Raw genomic sequence first — 23,596 nt, forward strand, 5'->3', positions numbered from 1 at the left:
ATGTCGGAGGAAAATAATTCATCAGATCAGGAGACGTGCTCCGAAACGGCAGAATGTCCAGATGAACCGTTTGGCTTTGGGGATGATCTGGAGCTGAATCAATTCGATGGATTGCCTTTTTCTTCTCGCTACTACACGTTGCTGAAAGAGAGAAAGTCTCTCCCGGTTTGGAAAGCCAGAGGTGAATTTGTTGACACTTTGGTCCACAATCAACTTGTTTTTGTGTCCGGTACAACAAAAACTGGGAAAAGTACACAGGTGAGGTTCTTCTTATAGGGACATTCTTAGGATCATAGTTCTACAATGGTACTGCATTCTCTCTGACTTTTTTATTTGTTATTTGTTATTTTCACAACGTATCAAGCATTCATAAAGAATAACCATTATGTTTATTGATTGGTGTAGAGAGGTGGACATCTGATCTCTGGCTACATTGAGATAGCTAGTCCTGCCAAGGCATGCATATTTGCATTTGCACTGTTGCATTGGAAATATTCTTTCATGCAATGCAATGCTGCTGGTGTATTTTTGAATCAATAGACTCCTACTCTGAAGTGAAATTCAACTGCTAGGTGTCTTGTCATAAAACTGCCCAAAGCCATCCCGTGAATGGTAAGGTCAGCCTTTCTTGAGGTACTCCTAAAATAGTTACTGGGAACCTGATAGGCTTTTACCATCAGCCATTTTTTAGACACTGAATCAACAGGCCTTTGAATATTACACAGAATCACCTCCTTTGTATGGTGACCTAGTTTGAGGGCTTTGATTTCTACCAAATTCCAGTGCATAACCCAATAGACTAAGTAATTCGTCCTTATCAGTTTGTTGTACACATTCTCAAGCCAACCCAACCCAGTTGTCCATTCAGTCTATGAATAGATAGGTATTATTGACCAGACCCTCTAATTTAATTTCGATGGTTGTGGCGCATGATTTGATCAAATGTCCTTCATGTCAAAGATGGCTATTCATTCAAGCGGTTGTGTACTGGTGGTATCTACTCTTTTTTTTTAGGACATTGGTCTTGGCAGACTCCATCATCAGCATGTGATGAAGCGGTGTTGAATAAACTCCATTTATTCCATAGGGATCACTTTCCCACAGAAGCAGTTAGAGTTAGATCCTAAAACCACAATCGCCCTAAGAGCATTCTGGAAAAACCCTATAAATGTAATGTCATTTTATTCTTGTTTGGGGCGTTGTGACACACAGCCTCCCAGCCAACAGAGCAGCGAGTGTGAGGCTGTGAATGAGCAGCGCCAGCTAGCTCAGCAGATGCTGGAGCGGGGGGCCTGTGTGGCGGGCTAGGCCTGGGGGGCCGGGGGGCGAGGCCGGGGCCACGCTTTGGCACGCCCGACGGCCGGCCAGCACAAAAGGTCCAGCTGTTGGCCGAGTAGCACGGGACTTAGAGGGACCTCCCGCAGCTAAGCCCTTATCCACTGGAGCTGACACATGCTTGCCTAAGCACTTTTGCATTATGAATATAATACCGTAGGATCTCTCTCTCTCTCGTCGCCTGTACTGTCACTGTCACGTTGATTTGTTTACACTGCTTTGCCACCCACACGCGTCTTGTGTTTTGTGTATTTCAGTCCATCCCCAAGTCGTCTGATTATGCGTGTCAAAATGCGGCATTGTGTTCTTACAATGCCCCCGCTATTCATTATTTGTTGACGTTATAAAAATAGGATTCATTATGTAAATCCCATTTGAGCCCTGATGGCGTTCACACTAGCATGCATGGTGCTTTGGGGAACGATCTGAATGGCTCTACGCTGGGTTGCAGATTCCTCAGTGGTGTGCAGAGTTCTGCCTGTCGGCGCAGTACCGGCATGGCATGGTGGTGTGCACCCAGATCCACAGACAGCAGGCCGTGGACCTGGCCCTGCGCGTGGCCGACGAGATGGACGTCAACATCGGCCATGAAGTGGGATACACCATCCCTCTGGAGACCTGCTGCTCCAACGACACGGTGCTCAGGTCTGCGTCACACACACTCTGTACAGCTTGGCTTGGCTCAGCTCGCTTTAGGTCTGTAGTGTAATAGACCCACATCATAGGCCCGGCTGTGGCACACATGTCATGTGCTTCTGTTACAGTGAGGGTTGCACATAGCGGCAGTTCGCTTGCACAGCAAACCACACTCCGAGCGACACTCAACACAACGAAACATTCGGATCTATCAAACGCTTGTCTGTCACACATACTAGCCTCTGTCTCTTTCTCTCTTATCTATGCCGCCTCTGATCCTCCTACACTTGGTTTCACACACATCACTCACTGCTACTACTACTACCCACACATTCTGGACCCACTCTGGGGGAGCTGTCACAATGATAGACAAGCTGTGTGTGTGTGTGTGTGTGTGTGTGTGTGCGTGTGCGTGTGCGTGTGCGTGTGTGTGTGCATGTGTGTTGCAATTTAAGCATATCTGTGGCCTCAGCCGGCAGTCTGATGGTGACAATGAGGCCAGACACATTGTCTGGAGGAAGGTCTTATTTCCTCAAATCTATTTCCTCAAACAAATCACCACATTAATCACACCGCATAATGTACCAATACTGTCACTAGGCCCGTACAACCACACCCATATTTATATAACAAAGCCCTTTATATTGTGTTTCTCATTCAAACATGTTCTTGGGTAAACCAGATTTTTATGTCCCAAGTCGTCCATGGTAGTGGCCTCCTTTATGCTAATGGTATTATGATACCATTCTACTTTTTGGCGCGGTATTGTGTGCGTGTTCTACCCGGCCTCATAAACGTGTGAAGGTGCGCTGAGCTGTGCTTTCTGAACGGTATTGAGATACTGGTGGTGACGTCACCTAAGGCATTAACTCCAACGTGGTCCTGCTGGTCCAGGTACTGCACGGACGACATGCTCCTGAGGGAGATGATGTCGGACCCCCTGCTGGAGCACTACGGCGCCATCGTCATCGACCAGGCCCACGAGAGGACCGTCTCCACGGACATCCTGCTGGGCCTGCTGAAGGACATCCTGCTGCAGAGGCCCGAGCTCAGGGTGGTGGTCCTCACCGTCCCCCCCATGACGGACAAGCTGCTGTCCCACTACGGCGTCAGCGTCCCGCTCATCTGTCTGGAGACCCTCCGTCCCGCCGAGGTGGTCTACAGCAACAGCAGCCACAAGGACTACTTCTACTCGGCGCTGAGGCTGGTGCTGGAGATCCACCGCACCAGGGAGGAGGGGGACATCGCTGTCTTTTTGGCCTCAGCTCAGGTGAGATCATGGTGTTTGTCTGTGATGTTTGTGAGCAAGTGATGAAGGCTTCCCATCATAGCCTTGTCAATGACTTTTTTTAATTATATGAACTGAACGTTGGCTTTTATGCATACTTGTGATTAGAGAATCCAGTTGGCAAAGCGATGTTCCGTTTGACCCGGCAAACATCTGCCATTGTTTTGTTTGTGACTGCTTTTATTTGTTTTTTCGCTAGTCGGACTGCGGTGGCGGCTTGCTCTGTGATGACAATGACAACATGTGTTTTTAAAAGGCTGTTGTCCCCCTCTCTTTGCATGACAATGAGTTTGCAACGCCGAGGTTTGATAAGAGAAGTCGACTCAGCGTTTTCATTGACGGGTTTTGTGACAGATGTGTCGTTAGAGCACAAGTGACATCCCAAGTTTACGGAACAACGGTAAAACACTCCAGAACGTGCCCGAAAGAACACAGTTGGCCGGTTCCACCGTCAGCAGAGTTATCTGTCTTCATCTGTCATCTGAGTTCTTTATGAATGGAGAACAGTACAATAAATCATCATAGTGTTAAGATCTGTAATGTCCTCTGTGTGGGCATGCAATGTGATGCATGAAATGCGAACTAATGTCAGCGAAACCTTTTTTAAAGTAAAAAACTCCTATTATAGGTGCGTCGATGGGGACTTGAGTCTTGTTGGGGGTGGGGTGGGGTATGATGCTGTCCCCCACCACTCATCATGTGTTCCTCTGCCCACAGGAGATCGACTATGCCTGCAGCATCCTCCAGAGAGAGGGCACCAGGCTGGGGGCTGACCTGGGGCCGCTGGTGCCAGTGGCCCTATGCCTGGGGAAGAGTGCTGGGACCCTCCCTGTCCTGACTGAGGAGACGGGCAAGGGTAGGAGGGTCTTCCTGTCTTGCCGACGGGGAGAAGACATGTTCTGGTCTGTGGACTCAATCAACTTTGTCATCGACGCGGGCGTTGAGAAAAGATTTGTAAGTATAATAATAACAACAACAACAACAGGCGACAGAAGTGATTCTATGAATGTCTTTTTGTTAGTCTGTGTGTGATGATTACTCTGACTGTAGGATGTGAACTATGCTAGTTAGTAGTCCAGTTGATGAAAATGTGGCGATTTTTTTTTCTACCAGGTATACAACCCAAGGATAAGGGCTAACTCTGAAGTGATGCAACCCATCAGCAGATGTCAAGCAGACATCCGTAAGCAGCTTACTGGACCAACAGGTAGGCTTACTACTTCCCTAGGGGAACCTTGGTGGGACCAGGAGCAAATTGAATACTGAAATTCCACCTCCTTGAAATGGCTTGTATGATTTGTTGACCACATTTTGTAGTTTGATAATGTGAGATGTAACCTCGCAATGTTAAAGGCTATGTGTTATTCATTGTATGTGTCACACTTATTCAACCCTCGTGTTCAGTGAGCTTGTGTTGTGTCTGGTTTCTCTTTTCCAGGGAAATGTTTTTGCTTGTACCCAGAGGAGAGAGAGCTACCCGCGGAGACCCCCCCTCAGATCCTGGAGTCCAACATCACGTCCACCGTGCTCTTCCTCAAGAGGATGGAGATAGCGGGCCTGGGCCACTGTGACTTCATCAACAGACCAGGTCAGCCTGTCAGGCTTTCACGCCCCACTATATTGCAGCTGCCCTTGACAGATCTCACAACACCTGGATAGATGTTTAATATGTCAGCTAACTAGCCTCCCCATATGATATAGTAATCAGTAAGACTGTAGAAGAGGACATGGGTGTTGTAGAACATGGGTGCTGTGGGACATGGGTATTGTAGGACATGGGTATTGGAGGACATGGGTATTGGAGGACATGGGTATTGGAGGACATGGGTATTGGAGGACATGGGTATTGGAGGACATGGATATTGTGGGACATGGGTATTGGAGGACATGGGTGCTGTGGGACATGGGTATTGTAGGACATGGGAATTGTAGGACATGTACAATAGTACATACTGTCAAACATTCCGTTCCATGCGTTACAATGGCCCCGTCCTCCGATATTTCTACCTCCACCAGCCTCCACTGGTAGGACAGGAGTACTGTAGAAGAAGACTTGGCGCAGAGGACAGGGTTTGTTGGCCCGGCTCCTGGATGGTGTGTAAGGGCGTGCAGATGGAGCTGTGCTGGGCTGTTTGGACCCAGTGAGCCATGTTTGAGTGGAGCTGACAGTAGCCTGCCAGTAGCCATTGTCTGGAGCCTCAGCTCCCCCCCCCTCTCCTGCATGGGAAGAGCAGAGGACAGAGTAACAAGGCCAGCTCGTTAGTGATTACACAATGTGTCTCGTTAGGCCAGCACCGACACAATGAAGAGGAAGTACAGTGTCCAACGGTACAGTAACCCATTTCTGTCTGAACCTGGAGCCGGCGCTCTTTTGGGGAGTAGAATAAAAATGTTGCTTAATAAAAAAAATATAAGGCCCACAGGAACAGGTGTGTGTCTACTCCACATCCAACTGAGTGTGTGTGGTTTTAATTGAACAAGGCACTGATAATGAGTGGATGTTTGATTGTATCAGACAATGTAGGTGTATATGAGAAGATACTATAGGATCGTCATCAAAAGCTTATATTCGCTAAGCCGCTGGGTCTTTCTTAACATGTCACAGGAGCTTTGCTCAGTCTATTCCCCTCTGCTGTTTCCCACCCAGATCCAGAGGGTCTGATGCAGGCTCTGGAGGAGCTGGATTACCTTGCAGCCTTGGATGACGATGGAAACCTGTCTGAGATTGGGATTATCATCTCGGAGTTCCCTTTGGATCCACAGATGGCCAAGGCTCTGGTAGCGGCGTGCGAGTTTGACTGTGTGAGCGAGGTAGTGACCATTGCTGCTATGCTATCAGGTATGCATTTTGGTCCCGATTTTTGCCCGTTTTCTTATTTATTCCATATCCTAGAATGTGTAATCCTCCTAACATTTGGATTTATAATCAAACCATTTCCTAAATTCAGCATATGGAAGTAGTCACTGATTTGCAGTTATAGACAGGTTACAAGGTACTATTTCTCCCAGACACTGAGGCTGATGGTATATAGTGAGAGTAGCTTGCTGTAAATGATCTCTGATTCTGTCTGTTTTAGCACCAAGCTGCTTCCTGGAGCCGACCGTTAGCATGGCCCATGAAGCAACACAATGCCACCGAAAATTCCAGCACCCCGAGGGTGACCACTTTACACTTATAAACATCTATACTGCTTTCAAACACAGCCAGAGAGAGCCATGTAAGTGTCATCCACTGAATTCATATTTTAATGGTAGTCCTACATCACCTTATTTAAAGTACATGATGCCGTTGTGCCCTCTGAAAGTGTTTATTGTTTTGTTGTTTTTTCACCAGACTTCAGTGTTGAGAAATGGTGCCAGGACTATTTTCTAAACCACCATGCACTGCAGACGGCCGACGCCATACGGTCAGAATTGACGGACATCCTGAGGAGAATTGAGCTGCCCATCTCAGAGCCCTCGTTTGGCACCAAGACAAACAGCCACAACATCAAGAGAGCTCTGCTGGCAGGCTTTTTCATGCAGGTGTGTGGAGCACTGGAAACAAGTACAAGTAGTGATTGTCTTACAGTCGTTCAAAGCTTTGATTTAATAGACAATAAATACACAACTCTTTTTTAACAGTGTGTCGTGCCTCACCTTCCAATAAAAGTAACTGGTATTGTCTATCATGTGTATGACTATTATGGATGTATGCAGTACTCTTAATTCAATTACTCAAGTTGTAAAAGAAAATCAGGGGGGATGGTGGATTTTATCATATGGGGACAATTTTAGCATCTCCAAAGCGTGTGTAATGTACGATGTACATTGTAATTGCATGTGTGCGTGCCCCCTAGCCCACAGTATTTTACTCAATATGCTCAAAACTAAATGTTGAAATAGCAGTAATACCACGTTCATTGATAAAATGACATAAGGGATGGCAGTTTTAGAAGAGGGATGATGTTGACCGTTTTTATTTCAGGGGGGATGCCATCCCCCCTCATCCCCCCTCAACTCGAGTGCTGGATGAATGTGTATTGATATTAATCCTGATTATAGTCCACCCATCAATACAATATAGCGATACTTGTTCCTTCTCTTGCCTTGTTTCAGATTGCCAGAGATGTGGACGGGTCAGGAAACTACTTCATGTTGACCCACAAGCACATGGCTCAGATGCACCCTTTTTCCAGTTATGGGGCCAAGTCACACAACCTGGGACTGCCCGAGTGGGTGCTGTTCCACGAGTACACCCTCTCTGACAACAACTGCATCAGAACTGTCTCTGAGATCTCCCCTGAAGTGTAAGTCTGCTACAACCCTTTAGTCTTCATTTGATCAGTGCCAGTTGTGGTTGGGATCTGCCTGGAGATCACACACACAGCATACAAACTGGGTGTTATTTTCTGGATGTTCCCCTCCGTAAAACAAGACACAGACGTTGTTTTTGTTGTACTGGATGTATGTCAAGTCACATTTGTTTAGGATTGAAAATGGGTAATCCTGTAGTACAAATATTTACCGGAAAGAAAAAAAGATTAGAGATCAATCTGAGGATTTGGTCTTTTTTTCCGACTAAGTAGATTATGAATTGCATTTTGAGAGTATAATACTGTGTATATATATATATATATATATATGTATATAAGAGGAATTCCAGGAAGTCAAGTATATAAGAGGACAGGAAGTCAAGTATATGAGGAATTTAATGGTCCGTCTGTTTTCTGTCTAGGTTCATTCAGATGGCCCCACAGTACTTCTTCTACAATCTGCCCCCTAGTGAGAGCAGAGACATACTGCAACACATCCTGGATCGTGTTGGATCTGGAAATTGTAAAAACAAGAAGCAGAAGACCCCGACGATCAACACTGAAGCCACCAAGGACTGCACAGCTGTACAGTCTTATGATAGATGTGTACTTCAGTGAGCTTCACTTAGAATGATGCACTTTACCACAGCTGTCCTTATATACTGTAAATGACTGTTTGAGAACTCTTGGTTAGATGAATTGCCAAATAGGTGACCTGCTTGTTAAGTTTTCTTCAGACATCTTTATTCTTCAGTCATGTGGTGAGAGCGCCCTGTTGTCATTCGACATATTACAGTGCTGTCCATTTTGTATGAGGGTATTCAACAAAGATTGGTTAACTTTTTGATATTCCAACACAAGATTGACAAGACAATGTGGTTTTGGAAACTTTAATTTTGTCAGTTGTTTAATAACCTTGTAATATTTACAATATTCTTTGTGTAGAAATGATGACTACTTAATGTTTGTAATAAGATGTGAAAATGTTTATACATCAATTGATGCTGATATTCATCTGAAATGTAAATACAGTTTCTTTGCAATATGAACATTGCCTGTGATTGGTTTTATGAATACAAATCATGAACATTCCAGAAACTGCTAAGATGATGGAGCATCTCAAAAGCCATAGGGCTGAAGGGAACCTTTACAATACATGGCATGTACTGAATGAATGAACGTCATACAAGTAAGTAAAGGGTCCATTTCAAAACAAATCCAAAAGAGCTGAAGACTGCAGCTGTACTGTGTTTATGTGAGTTTATTGGGAGGTTCAAACAGTGAGGTATTCTTTGAGCTTGTCCATGATGGCAGGCATCCTGTCAGCCGGGATCAGCATGACCGTACGGAAGGGCTTCATAGGCACGTCGTCAAAGGACCACCTCCCGCTCAAGCACGAGTCTGTCTCATCCTGGACGGAATAGTGGAACTTCAGCGTTGCTTGCTGTATTGGGGACAATCGGGAACAAGCAACGAAGATACAATTCAGGCAATCTTGCAATACAACTGACAGTACTGTCATATAATTCAATTCTGAAAATTATTCATATGGCATAGATATGAAATCAGGTATTTTTCCAGACTATCAACTGTTTGTGTTTACCCAAACTTTCCAGGTCTAGGAAATGTTTGCATAGAAACCCTGCTATTACTTGAAGAAAGTCAAGCAGTTTGTATGGCCGCCGGGAGAGCTGGATCAGACTGGATCATACCCTCTATGCCATTTCCTGCAGTGCCTGCTTTTAAGAGTTCCAATGATATTACAGGCTAAAACACTATTAGCACAAACTATTAGCACATACTACTAGCACACTAGTTTTATGTGGTGAGAAGAGTTCCAATGATATTACAGGCTAAAACACTATTAGCACATAAACTATTAGCACATATTATGTGGTGACATCCGTAATTTAGAAATATCCTCCTAACGTCTGTGTTTCTTGTGGCGCAATCGTGTGGGATAGTTGTTTCTTAGAGCCAATTGACTTATCGCTAAGCCACGCTCCCTTTGAAAACCTGGACAAACAAACAACGCTTCACTGACAGTGACTGACTGACCGACCGTGACTGAATGACATTCAATGACTTACAATGGCGGGAGTTTGAACATTTCTGATTTACCACAGCAAGTAATGGACTTGCTTAATAGTAATGTTTTTTAAAGATAACAATAATATTTTGTCTAGAAGCTTTTCACCATCAGATATTAGCGAGTTGTTTGTCCGAGTTTTCGGCCTGTAGTGACTTTTGCTGTGATATGATTGGACAATTTCTATTTTGGAGCATGGCTTAGCGATAGGCCAATTGACTGTTACGGACCTCGTAGAAGAACTCCTCCTCTGCATTGACAAACATCATCTCGTCTTTAGGTGGTGCTCCTCTGGCTGGGGTGCTCTTGGAGGGCTCCTTGCAGGTCTTGCTGATCATCAGACAGTAGTGACACCTCCCGCTCGGCTTATTCGTCCTCTGAGCTTCTGCCATTTCCTCTCTGGGTGGAAAGACAACAGAACACACCATCACTAAGACAACAGAACACACCACCACTAACAGTCATATTCTAATCTGATCAGTGAAAACTCAGCTTTATGATTCCAATCCCATGATGACCTTACAAGGCCGTAGGTTGCTCATGCAAAAAAAGTGTCATTGATAATAATAATAATAACTTTTACTTGTATAGCGCTTTTCCTGCAAACGTTGCAGCTCAAAGTGCTCCAATCATTATATAATCATAATTTAATTATTTAGTCATTTAAAGCCAGTATTAGTTTGTTGGCAATATTGATGTTTAGTAGATTACACTGTCTATGTGATATAGGTGTGTGTGACCTATATCAGAGGCAAGCGGTAATAACATAATTGCATGGCAGAAGTACTCCCTACTTACAATCATGGAGAAGGTATTATGCATGGCAATACATGGTTATAACATTCATTCATTCATATCAGAAGATTCTTGTATCATGGTTCAATACAAAAACAAAGAGACTTAACAAGTCCCATACTGTACTGTAAAACCAGCCTGCTCTGCTCAAACAACAGGTAGCAAAGCGATCCATTAAATCACCATGATTACAGGGGGTTCATACAGAAGCACACCCACAATGCAGTGGTGCTGACAGGGAACACAATAGACAAGCATCCCTGGGGCTTCAGTAATCTGAGAGCCTGTCTTGCGGTGCTGGCACTCGCGGTGTACAGACGGGATAATATACGCCGTTTAGCAGACGATGTTATTCAAGCCAACTTAACGGTACAATGAGTGCATACATTTTTTTTTTACATATGGTTGCAGAGGGAATAGAACCCACCATGCTCTACCAACTGAGGCACACGGGACCACAATGTACAGGCGGGATAGGGGGTGGGACTCACAGGAGCTGCTTGTGCAGGGGCAGGGCGATCTGTGGGGGCACGTTGATGAAGCGTTCACTCAGCAGCAGCCCCACGGACTTGCTAGTGTCTTCCAGGGCCTTCTCCAGCTGCTCTGTAACACTGTGGGGGCAACTCTTCTCACACTGAGCCAGGACCATGTCCTTCACCTCCTCAATACACTGGACACCCTGCAAACCACCATTCACACACACACACACACAAAGTCTCAATGTACTGTATGCCAATTCTTAACGCATGACATCACATCGGTTGAACAGAAGTTGTTTTATGGCTCAGAGTAAGTGTATTTACCTTTCTCTCTGTGAGATTCAGCATACTGATGAAACCAAACACTTCATCTGCTGGATCGCCCTCATTGTCACTGTCCTCTGGCACCTCTGCTTGCTGAAACACAGTGGGAGACATTATGCAATTGAATAAGATCTGTAGCAGTTCATAAGGAATGTTCGCCATTAGACGTGGGTCCGGGAGGTCCTACATATCCTTTGTATAATCAAATGTCAATCGTTTACATGATTATATTTACGTCATTTAGCAGACACTTTATCCAGTGTGACTGAAAATAAGTACATTTGTCTAAAATAAGTTAATCATCTATACACTAGCCGGTTGTTAAGTCTGACGTCAAAAGTGACGTTTAGCCATTTCCGGGTCCAAACCAGAAATTCTCCGCACCAGAATACCAGTGTACTACAGCGGTAGAATGACAGTTTAATCGTTTTTTAGACTCGGATCTATTCATACAACAAGGGACACAGCACTTTCCCGTTTTCTCCATATTGTCAGGGTATTTGAGCCTCGGAAAAGCGCTATATAAATATAATGTATTATTATTATTATTTCAGCATTTCGGAAGACAGCGCCTCAGCCAACTTTGGACCCGGAAACACGTCACGACTTAACAACCGGTATCAGCGTACATAATAATAATAATAATAATAATATTATTATTAATAATTATAATAATAATAGTATTAATAATAGTAACAGGTAGCGTTAGTGCTGGTCTTGGACATGTTGTATGGTTGTGCAATGTGTAACTTACCCTGATGACACTTCCAACATGATTCTGTTGGATAAGGATGTCGGTCAACTCTGACGTGTTGACATGAGCCTTCAAGAACAGCTGCATGGAAACAAAAACATTAAGAGGCGTTAGTGAGGTGGGTTACATACATATCAAACCATGAATAACTCTGGGACTAACACAATTGATATTACAGAAACATACAGGGGAAAAAACCAAAGTACACCACACCTGTTGCAGGAGTTTCTTGACCCCGTTGTAGTCATTGTGTGTGATGGTATGGGCCTCGAAGTCCACGATGATCTCCTGTTACCAATCGAACATATGATGACATTTCATAGTTAGACTTATTATCGTAAAACAAAGCAATGCGCGATCGTTCACAGTATGTGCCCACGATTAGCTGCTAGCTAGCGGAATGACCCGATTTGTCCAAGGCGAATTTTAGCAGGTGACAGCTGAGTTTAGCCAAAGCTAGTTAGCTTCCTAGCTTAAATCTAGGCCATGAAAGTAGCGACATACGTAAATATTTGGCCACGTACCTCGTTGATCTCTTCTTCTGAGGCATCGCTGTCCTCTCCTGACAAGCTATCGTCCTCCAGGCCCTCGTCGGAGCTGTTCTCCTCACTTTCCTCGGGATTTACACCAAAACCCACCGCTCGTCTCTTCGCTGAGGAAGCCATGCTGCCAAACATCCACACCACGTGTACACGAAGGGACAGGGGGCGTGGCCATGGTTACAGTTTAGTTGTAGCAAAAAGAGGTGGGAGGGTCTTAAGCGAGGCGCGAAACTGATGTGCATGAGCCGCCATTATGGCTCATTGGTCGCTGTGGTCCAATGAGACCGCGTGAGCCACAATGGCGTCCTATTTCCCACACGCCAGGAAGAAGGGGAATGGAATAGACCATTCTCATGAAGTGGGGGCCAAAAAATAGTATAAAAAATAAAAACGAAGTTACGGTATCGTCTTGGGGATTTTTTATTTGTAATGATTTATATATACATGGTTTTATTCCTCCCCTACATGTTAGATGTATTGGTATGATTCCAGAAAGACGTAGGAAAATAGGCCTAATAGTGTAACACCCCTGTTTCTCCTCTTTTAGCGGTAGCCATGAACCCAGCTGGAGGAGCTCGAGGAGGTAGTGTTTACGTTTTTATGATTTCCTCCAGTTCTCTTGATTTGTTGTTTGTTGAAAAGAAGAAATGTAGGAAGATTGACATTTAAGCATGACACATTTTTACCTGTGCAGCTTTTACCATTTGAGGGTTAGCACACGAAGCGCTGTGTTGCCTTGGCTCACGAGTCGTGACAGCTCCGTATTGCGAACTACAGTAACATTATTATGTTAGCAGGGCTCTCAAGTCTCACGCATTGGGCGTGAGACACAAGGGTTGAAATGCAGCGTGTGAACGGGTTGAAATGCGTGTGTCTCACGCCCAATGCGTGAGACTTGAGAGCCCTGTGTTCGTTTGCTTACAGTACTAGCTATTCTGCAACAAGCTATTTGCAAGCTAATCTGACATTGGTTTATGAAGCATGCAGTTTATGCATGCATACTCCAACTGGCCAAGAGTAATGTTGTTCTTCCTTCTTCCAGCATTACGACTACCAATGTCCCATGCATGCCCGAGCATAGATTGCATGTTCTTGCCATGACTGATAGAAGATGATTCACTTACTTAGTTACATGTGTTTGTTGTAAGTCGCTTTGGATATGTTGTGAAGCTTGACTCAAACACAATGATTTGTTATTAGCTAGCAGAGATCTGTCTGTTGTTAATCAGTCAGACCTTGGTCTTAGATGGCTGTTCTGGCTAGCTCAATTATTTTCTGTGGGATGCAGCTCTTTTCCCTTCTTGTTTTTAGTAAAAATATATATATTATTTTTTCCTAGCACCAGGGGAGCCCCCCCCCCCCTCCCAGATTTCGTTGTATGGTACCTGTACTATATCAATGACAATAAAGACCATTCATTCATTCATTCATTCATTCATTCATCCATTCATGGTGGGATGGTAATTAGCCAGATATGAAACTAGTAGTTGAATGATGACTCAACAGCCCTGTTATCAGTAGCTACCATATGACAGCCAGTGGGTGTAGCTGAGCTCCCACACCTCCATCCTCTCTTATGCCAAGCATTACATTGTCAGTTAATGCAGCTTGCCTGTTTGGATGAAACTGCATTAGCTTAGAGGGTATTATTTGCATTCGCGTCTTCATTAACTCTGGCAGAAAGAGCAATTAATTCCTTGTCTTCCACAGGGTTTTGAGTCTGCTATCACGATGCATGTGCTGCTCCTGAAAGAGCCAAGGGAAGGAGATGGAGAAGGACCTGATCCTTACATCAAGGTAGCAGCATATCAAGTGTCATACATCCAATTTGTAGCCATGATACTCACTGTATTGTTGACACATTGTCTTTACATTGAATTTACAGGAGCTGGCATCGCATGGCCACAAAGCAACCTTAATTCCTGTGCTGTCTTTTAAGTTTGTGTCTTTGAACACCTTGTCTGACAAGGTAAGTACTGTTTCTATTGTTAAGTGTCTTCCATGAGTGTTTTATTGTTTTTGTTTACTGTATGTTTAGTTCCATGCATAATCACTGCTGTTCATTCTAGCTATTTCAACCAGACAAACATGGTGGGCTCATCTTCACAAGTCCAAGAGCAGTGGATGCTGTAAAAATGTGTCTAGACGCGGATGAAAGAAGGGAAGGTGAGTTGATGTTTTGAATTCAGATGTAGTACTGCAATTTAGCTTATGCTGCTTCAGCATGATGGTATTGTCATTCAATTCAATATCTGTATGCTTACTGGATTGAAATTGGGTTCATTTGTGGGGCAACTGTATTTTAAAAAAGTTGCAATGGCTGAATATATCCAGTAGAGGTCAGTAGTGACCTTACTTTCTTTTGTCTGGCTGTGCCAAAGATAATGTAATGTCAAATTTACTACTTCAAACAACAAAATCCATTCAAAACATTCAACTTTTACACATGCTCAAGCGTATTGACCTTTGGAAATGATATTTCTTTTATTATTCATGCAGTAGTCGTTGCCCCTGCGTGAGAGTAAGTTACTGTAGAGAATTGACATTATACTTTTTACATTATTGATGTTCTCTACAGAGTGGAGCACTACCATCAAAGACAAATGGAATGCAAAGTCCATCTACGTCGTTGGGAAAGCTACTGCACTGTTAGGTGGGTAAATAAACGGAAACCACCTTTGCAAACATGCATATGCGTACATAGATGTTCACTATTTTAGTACTTTCAGTTAGTAAAATCCTTTAAAGTCTCCATAGTGGTGCGTCTCCTTTGTATTACTCACAGGTCATTGCTGTACATTGGCTAATGAGATGCTAATTGAAGCAGTGTGCGAGGCAGGCACCTGGATGTCACAGCAATGTGTCAACGACCGGCCTGGATTCACCTGGCAATTGGTTTTCCACAAGTGACAGTTTACTGTCAAATATCTAGCAAAGCCTGTCTGTCTTTAGAGAAAAGGCAGGTGCACTCATCACTGTCTTGTCTCCAGCACCTCACTAATCTCTGTGCCACTGCTAAATTGAGGGAAATAACAAGGCTGTGCGTTGTTGCGATTTCATCTAATCCTATTGTACTGTTATTACTTGTACCAATGCAGTTTAAATGGATATGTACTATAGGATGTTGATGCACGTGTACCATGAATGAATGAATGAATGAATGAATGAATGGTCTTTATTGTCATTGATATAGTACAGGTACCATACAACGAAATTTGGGAGATTTTCCATGATAACAATGGAATACTCATATGTACAGTTTTACATATCACACTGTCCTATATAAACCAAATGAACAGTAGATATCATCAAAGTATATCTTACGTTAACCACTAATATTGTCTGCTTTCTTGTACAGTACAAACCCATCTAGGTCTGGTTCCCCTAGGAGAGGACTCTGGGACTGCAGATGTACTTTCACGCTTAATCCTTGAAAGTAATTTACTTTTTCAAATATGTATGTGCTTTGGATCTATTCAAAATGATTATGAACTATCCATTATCAGCTAGCTGACAGAATCTTTTTTTTTTTAAGGAGAGGACACCAATATATCACCACTTTTTTTCCCCTGCGGTTCGATTAAAAGGGAGGTTTTGCCTACAGCTTTGAGGGAAAATGGTAAGAGTTTATACTGACAATGTCTGTAGTGATTTTGCCATTTCTGCTACACATTTTCAAATTCAATGTGATGAATACCCGTAGGAGCGGTACTAATTACACCGTGGCAGTTACGGTCTTACCATAGGTGACATTCATTATTCATTATCTCTAGGAGTGCCTCTGGAGACCCTGTCTGTCTATCAAACAGATCAACATCCAGATCTGGAGAAGAATTTGAAGAACCATTTCACGGAACACGTAAGACCGACCCCACAAATGAATCACTAGTACTATCCTATCCTAACATCGTAACATTGTCATGTAAACTGTATTTGTAATGTCCAGTATTTATTGTGTTTTACTGTCTTACCGATGGCCACACTGTGGGGAAAAATAATGTTATTCTACTCTATTACCTGGTAGGTGTTTAAAATGTTAGTAATATACACACCATAAAGGCTTTTTTTGTGTGCATATCCAGGGTGTTCCAGCAAGCATTGCTTTCTTCAGTCCATCAGGAGTCAGGTTTTGCCTAGGAGTGGTGCGGAGACTGTCAGGTGACCAGCTTGGTCAGATAAAGGTACCGTATCCTCCTCTCACACAAAATGAATCATATTCAGAAATTCACTCTCCTGAATTTCCAATGCAACTTAGACTTACAGACTATATTTTCCTCTAATTGCAATTCGCCAGTTATCACGAAACTGGCTCATACTGTATGTCTTTCCTTTTAATCTTCTTTCAGCTTGTGATGCCGTATTGTTAAGGCGCGAGAGCTTACAATAGTTGTGCTGTTTTGTTGTCTAGTTTGCAGCGATTGGGCCAACGACAGCAGACGCCATGACAGAGGAAGGGCTATCCGTCAGCGGGTCTGCAGAGAAACCAACAGCCGAACACCTAGCTGTAGCAATAGCAAAGGCTCTTCAGTGACTAAAAAACACCAACCTGAACACTGAATCCATCCACCATCATTCTCTCTCCTTCAGTCTGTGAATTGTTGATTTAGAGTTTTTGGATTTGCTTGAGTGATTTATTTTTTGGATTTGTGGCATCTTAAGTTATGGTGGTCTCTGTTACCATCTGTATATTTATTATAAGTAGCCTACACTTGCACTATTGAGCTATTTTAATGTATATGAATATAATATGATATGTATAGCCTATTTTGTTGACATGAATTGAATGTATGTATCAAGTGAAGTGATTTATCAAAATTGAGCTTGTAATTGTACAGGCCTACCTATTGTGGAAACTTAAATTGTTGCAATAAACTATCATTATTCGGATCGATTGATGATTGGTCTTTAGCACATATTATTTTCGAAAATAAAAAGATCAACAATGACTGCATGTTATCACATTGACCGCAGGGTTCGTTGAGTTTTATTTCTGTTGTTTTTTCACGTGTCGGTCAATCTCGGGAGGTGTAAACAGGTGTCTCTGGACACGCGTGGCCACCCCCACTCGGGATGAAAGTCAAGTAATTAAGCGTCACCTGAAATAACACCTAGGGTCTTCGTGCGTGGCCAGTAAAGCATTATTAACACCAGCTATAGGCTATAGTACGCCTAAAGTCCACGTACAGAAGAATGGTTTACCTTTCGCACCTGAGTGACTAGTTTTGTGTGTCAAGAGGGCGTATTTGACCGTATCTGCGATGTCGGTATCTTCAGAGGATGCGGGCCTAAAGCCTACCTTTAGACGGGCGTCCCGTGGCTTATGAACGGGGTATATAGGAGGGCACGTATATTTCGTTATCCTCACACAAATACACCACCACGATGCTGACTTATATCCAGCTGATAATGTTCTTAATTCCGACGAGCATTAGCTCCGCTGATGCAGAGAAACTCTTCTACAGTCGGGATCACTCCGATATACAGATCCCAGCATCTCACCAAGCTGAACTTATAACCGACAAAGACACAGCAGAGGTACAGTGTTTGTATTGTATATAGAGCCTTTTTTAAAGTGAAATATCAGTCGTTTACTTTGACCTTGAACTTATGATGTGCAGTTATTCAACACCATGGTAAAAATGATGTTCCCTCTTTCCTGAAGTTCAATATAAAAAAAGGTAATTCTATCAATGTCTTTTTCCACAGTTGTTTCTCTCCAGATATGGCTTTATCAGAGCAGTGAACTGGGAGGAATTCCAAGAAGAAGAAGAACCAGACATTTCAGACTTTACTGATGATGACCTCCTATCCATGATCCAGGAAGGGGCCTCAAAGTCACGTTCAGGGGATGGCGACGACCCCAGCAGTCCCGCCGAGAGCCCAGAGTTCGTGTCAGCTCTCAGAGAGTTCCAGAAGGTGTCAGGTCTGCTTGTCACAGGTGTGTTTGATGACGCCACCATGGCCGCCATGAACAAGCCAAGATGTGGAGTCCCAGATAAGGAGGTGGAATCAGATGCTGTGGAATCAGAGGCTGTGGCAGAACCCGACCCCACAAGCTCAGCACTTGGGATCAGCACCTTTCTAAGCGACACCTCAGAAAATAAAATCTCACTCACTGGTGCTTTCCATGGCTCAACTGGAAACGACACAGATCGCAATGACACATACACTGAAACTGATAATGGCAATATCAGTTATTATAACAACAACACATTCATTGACACTGTGATCAGCGCCATTAGCAACTACACAGATGATAATGACACATTCAGTGACTTTTTGAACGGCACTACCAGTAATTACACAGACGATTACTACTACACAGTTGATTACGATGGGAACAACACTGCTATAAACAGCTCAGAGATGAACAGCACATCCAGTCATCCAGTGAAAGACACTGCCAGCGGCACACCAAACCACCGTCGGAGCCCCGCACTCCTCCAAAAGAAGCGTCATCTGGCCACACTCGTGTCCAAGCGGAGGCGGAAGAGAGACGTTGGCGAAGGGGGACACATGGCCTTCTCCAAGACCGTCCTCAAGTGGAGACTGATAGGAGAAGGGTACAGCAGTCAGCTGTCCATTGAGGACCAGAGACACATCTTCAGGCTTGCTTTCAGAATATGGAGTGAGGTGTCTCCTTTAAACTTTGTGGAGGACATTCGCTCACCCCTGGAAGATGTAGATATCAGACTGGGCTTTGGGACAGGTGGGTCACATCTCGAAACACATACATCCTGTGTGTTTTTGCCTTGACTGTACTCTATCGAGTGTGTCTTTCCTGATGAAGATTAAATGTTGGTGTTATTCAAGAGAGACCCATCAAGATGTGTTTCCTTTCCCTGTGTGTCAACTATACAGGGAGACACTTGGGATGCAACCAGAAGTTTGATGGCACTGGGCGTGAATTTGCTCACGCGTGGTTCCTAGGAGATATCCACTTTGATGATGATGAACATTTCACTGGACCCAATGCTGGCAGTGGGATCAGCCTCCTCAAAGTGAGTGAGACACACAGAGCATAGCTTAAGAGTATTACCATGACAAAACCCATATGTTATTTCTCTATATTTGTGACCAAGACAGGATAATGGCAAATATTACAAATAGTGACACAGATATGGACAGATGATTACAGATACATGAATGTTAGTTAGGGTTGAGGGAACAGTAACTCATCTGAGGTTATTACTTAGATATTATTATGTTTGTATTATTAGTTATTACTAGATTAGATTATATGACATGCCAATGTTGAAGAACCTGAACCTAAGAATACGTTGTGTACCCGTACATTAGATTCTCATTCGCAATTCTGATTCTGATTCTGATAATCCTTACTGCTACTGTATTATTCCCCATTTTGTCAGGTGGCCGTGCATGAGATCGGCCATGTTCTAGGGTTGCCACACATCTATAGGGCTGGCTCCATCATGCAGCCTAGTTACCTTCCCCAGGAATCAGGCTTTGAGATTGACTGGATGGACAGGAAGGCCATACAGCACCTTTATGGTAGGAGAGCTACTTGAATGGTTTAATAAAAGAAAGCACAATCTAGTGGACAAAGAGGAGAAAATGGAGTTAGAGTTTTATTGGTTTACTTTCTCATTTACTCTATATACTCCTCCCCACAACACTTGTTGAGATGTTGAAATAAACACACCCTCTACTTTTCGATTTGCCCATCTTTCCCTCGCAGGGGACTGCAAGGGTCGATTCAACACGGTGTTCGACTGGATCAGGAAGGAGAGAACCCAGTACGGTGAAGTGGTCATCCGCTTCAACACCTACTTCTGGCGAAACGGCTGGTACTGGATGTATGAGAACAGGAAGAACCGCACGCGCTATGGGGATCCTGTGGCGGTACAGATCGGCTGGCGCGGTATTCCCATGGACGGCGTGGACGCACATGTTCATGTGTGGTCCAGGAAAACTGACGCCGTCTACTTCTTTAAAGGTACAAGGTCATTACAGCAAATTCAAAAAATAAGAGAGTATCTAAATAAACTGATTTATTCACGTTTCCTATACACTTTAGCAATGGCGGACTCAGGCTGTTTGAAGGGCAGGGGCGAAAAGAAATAAAGGGCACCTACTGCACAACATGGGACCCCATCAGTGCACATGGTCAAGTTTAGACCATTGGAAGGGCAGCCAATAGGGCACATCCTCTACTTTTGCCACTCAAAAGGGCATTATTGCCACTCAAAAGGGCACTTAAGCGAGACGTTTTTCAACTGTGGGGGCACCAGGAGGGGCGGTCGCCCCCCCTGCCCCCCCCCTGAGTCCGCCAGTGCACTTTAGGTGATTGTCTGGCACCAGATTTGGGCCCTAGAAGGCCTGGCAGCTCCCCCCCCCTCTGGTACACCAGTGTCTCCTACGGATAATAAAGTACTCTATTCTACTCCTTGTGGACAGGCACTCAGTACTGGAGGTATGACAGTGAGAACGACCAGGTGTTCAGTGTGGACCCCGAGGGACGGCGCTATCCCAGGCTCATCTCGGAGGGCTTCCCTGGAGTGCCCAGTCCTGTCGACACAGCCTTCTACGACAGGAGAGAGTCCAACGTTTACTTTTTCAAAGGCACAAATGTATGGTGAAATGCATTCCTCTCCTTCCACTGCGAAGCATTGAAAAAGTTGTTATTTTTAACTTCATGTGTCGCCTGCTGCATATTGTAGAGGAAAAAGCCTCAGTGAATGCATTAATCAGCTGTTGAAAAATGTAAAATTAGCATATTGCCCATGCTGTAACAATTCCGTCAGGATTGTTTGTTACGGTACATTTATTATGTTCCATCTTGCTTGTAGTGAAAATCGCTAATTTACCATCTTGTCCTCATTTTCCCTTTTCGAAATAAGTTGAATTCCTGCTGTTCTTCTTAATAAGGACGTCTGTTCTAACAGGTGTACGCCTTCGATGTGAAAGCGAACAGCTTGGCACGTGGCTTCCCCAAAAGGATCACAGCGTTGTTCCCGGCGGTAGTGACTGGCGACCACCCGGATGGCAACTTAGACGCGGCCTACTTCTCCTACACACACAACGCCGTCTTCCTGCTCAAGGGCACGCGCTTCTGGAGGGTGGTGGGCAGCCGAGACCGCTGGCGTCGGTCCAAACTGCCACCCAACAGCCTGCTGCCACACAAAGAGGTGGACCAGCAGTGGTTTGACATTTGCAATGTTCACCCCACTGCCCTAAAGGTGGCACGCTGAGGAGGATCCTGTCATGTGAGGGCTATATGAGTTCACATTTATGGAATAGTGTACATTTCAGTTGACTGGGAATAACGTTCATGGCTGCTAAGTTTAGACTTGAGAAACTAAATAAACACATTGTTAATTCCAAAGATATCACATACTGTGTCTAAAACCTCACTCTCACCTTTTTGTTGGCTGCAGAAATGTGTTCTCTGTTTAATATTTATGAATTCACATTATGAAACAAAACTATTTCACAGTCCATACCTGCTGCTCTTGAGCTTATTTTCCTAAGACCTTGTTATTTACTGACTTTCATTCATGCCTCTCTCTCTCTCTCTCTCTCTCTCTCTCTCTCTCTCTCTCTCTCTCTCTCTCTATCTCGCACATACACACACCACCACACGCACGCATATGCATGCACACATTGACAATGCAGGTTTAAATGAATACCTTGAAGCTGTTATTAAAGTGCATAGATTGGCATGACAGTAATCGTAAGGGATCTGTCACTGAATGAGTGGTGCAAACGAGACTCGAGAGGCCCTGGGATGAAATCATTACTGTAGGTGATTAAGCAAAAGAACCAATCAACCTCAATTTATTCATGGGTGTCTCTAACCACTGGTGCTGCTGAAAGCAGCTCCATCCAAAAGGGGAAAACCTCACAGTATGTGTCATGTAATTCTCAAGAAATGATGTCTGGATGTCATGATTTAAGTTTCACACATAGCCTCGTGGTTGCTTGGGAAATATAGATGTCTTTTTTACTTACAATTAACTCATTCAGGCCCTGAACACAGCAAAGACCTAGGTTCTAGGCCCTGGACAATCTAGACAATTTGATGGCAGCTACTAGATTGTAATCAAGTGCAACACTGAAACACAACTGTGAACATTTCAAACCTGCAAACTGCGACACTTTAAATGAATGTGCAATAATACTATGTGCAATATGACAACCCTCGGGCACATAAGGTTCAGAGATAGGAAATGTTAGGATATTTATAGCATAGCATAGAGTACAGTACAGTGTTTTATTTGTATAGTATAGTATAGTGGATAGTGTACATAGCCTTTATTTATGTAAACCAGCTCTTTTCCCTTCTTGTTTTTAGTATTTTTTTCCTAGCACCAGGGGAGCCACCCCTCCCAAATTTCGTTGTTTGGTACCTGTACTATATTAATGACAATAAAGACCATTCATTCATTAATTCATTCATACATTCATACATTCATATTATAGATGTCTTTTTTACTTACAATTAACTCATGGTAGTCTACCTAATTAATAAAAAGTATTTGAATGAACACAATGAAACTATTGACACAAACTATAATGTTGATTCATTAGTCTCTATGGCAACTGGGCAACACAGCTCAGTTGAAATGTTTATGCTATTATTTTCAGTTGCAAACATTCAACGCCAGTTAGACAGTTCGTTTAGATCGAATTATAGAAACAAAAACAGCAAGAGCGAGAAAAGTCTCAGGAGTTTACAGATCATTATTTATCATCGCATAACAAACAACATTACATCGCGAACTAGTTGTGTTGACAGTTTGTTTACGGCTCGGTTCAACTTATGTGAGGTCGTGCAATTCAGTGTACTGCAAATTTGGAGAATCACTGGGGGAAAATAGAAATATTTACCACGATGAATGTAACTACAAGTGTAAAGCGCCATTCGTCCACGAAGAATGGTACACTGGTAAGTTGTTTGGTCAGAATTAGTTGAATATGTCATGTAAGTTCAAGTAGTCTATGTAGGCCTACTAAAATAAGCAATATAACTTCGTGAGCATAGAATGATAAGGTTCTATCTCCGTTTAGGGCAGTTCAGAGATATTGAGCGTCAAAG

The 23,596-nt window shown here is 43.6% G+C and overlaps 4 protein-coding genes across 4 annotated transcripts; 3 read left to right on the forward strand and 1 right to left on the reverse strand.

The window, feature by feature from the left end:
• Positions 1 to 8,172, forward strand: dhx32a (DEAH (Asp-Glu-Ala-His) box polypeptide 32a; the record flags this gene model as incomplete). The annotated part of the gene is made up of 11 exons (XM_080542251.1): positions 1 to 258; positions 1,787 to 1,980; positions 2,866 to 3,241; positions 3,977 to 4,213; positions 4,373 to 4,466; positions 4,698 to 4,847; positions 5,907 to 6,098; positions 6,337 to 6,477; positions 6,594 to 6,784; positions 7,358 to 7,548; positions 7,977 to 8,172. The coding sequence occupies 11 exons, from the start codon at positions 1 to 3 to the stop codon at positions 8,170 to 8,172; spliced, it is 2,220 nt and encodes a 739-aa protein (XP_080398377.1).
• A 569-nt stretch (positions 8,173 to 8,741) lies between these two features.
• Positions 8,742 to 12,683, reverse strand: bccip (BRCA2 and CDKN1A interacting protein). The gene is made up of 7 exons (XM_080541500.1): positions 12,520 to 12,683; positions 12,209 to 12,283; positions 11,996 to 12,076; positions 11,242 to 11,334; positions 10,930 to 11,117; positions 9,874 to 10,042; positions 8,742 to 8,998 (listed from the first exon to the last, which is right to left on the reverse strand). The coding sequence occupies exons 1-7, from the start codon at positions 12,670 to 12,672 to the stop codon at positions 8,828 to 8,830; spliced, it is 930 nt and encodes a 309-aa protein (XP_080397626.1). The 5' UTR covers positions 12,673 to 12,683; the 3' UTR covers positions 8,742 to 8,827.
• A 420-nt stretch (positions 12,684 to 13,103) lies between these two features.
• uros (uroporphyrinogen III synthase) lies at positions 13,104 to 17,311 on the forward strand. The gene is made up of 10 exons (XM_080541649.1): positions 13,104 to 13,120; positions 14,248 to 14,334; positions 14,423 to 14,506; positions 14,607 to 14,703; positions 15,116 to 15,190; positions 15,896 to 15,973; positions 16,073 to 16,156; positions 16,311 to 16,396; positions 16,620 to 16,718; positions 16,946 to 17,311. The coding sequence occupies exons 2-10, from the start codon at positions 14,269 to 14,271 to the stop codon at positions 17,066 to 17,068; spliced, it is 792 nt and encodes a 263-aa protein (XP_080397775.1). The 5' UTR covers positions 13,104 to 13,120; positions 14,248 to 14,268; the 3' UTR covers positions 17,069 to 17,311.
• A 608-nt stretch (positions 17,312 to 17,919) lies between these two features.
• On the forward strand, positions 17,920 to 21,749 carry mmp21 (matrix metallopeptidase 21; the record flags this gene model as incomplete). The annotated part of the gene is made up of 7 exons (XM_080542252.1): positions 17,920 to 18,072; positions 18,244 to 19,246; positions 19,399 to 19,538; positions 19,908 to 20,049; positions 20,237 to 20,494; positions 20,956 to 21,128; positions 21,444 to 21,749. The coding sequence occupies 7 exons, from the start codon at positions 17,920 to 17,922 to the stop codon at positions 21,747 to 21,749; spliced, it is 2,175 nt and encodes a 724-aa protein (XP_080398378.1).
• Positions 21,750 to 23,596: the final 1,847 nt, after the last annotated feature.

Source organism: Nansenia antarctica (assembly GCF_963989245.1).
Source record: "Nansenia antarctica genome assembly, chromosome: 11".
In the NCBI taxonomy this organism is placed as follows: domain Eukaryota; kingdom Metazoa; phylum Chordata; class Actinopteri; order Argentiniformes; family Microstomatidae; genus Nansenia; species Nansenia antarctica.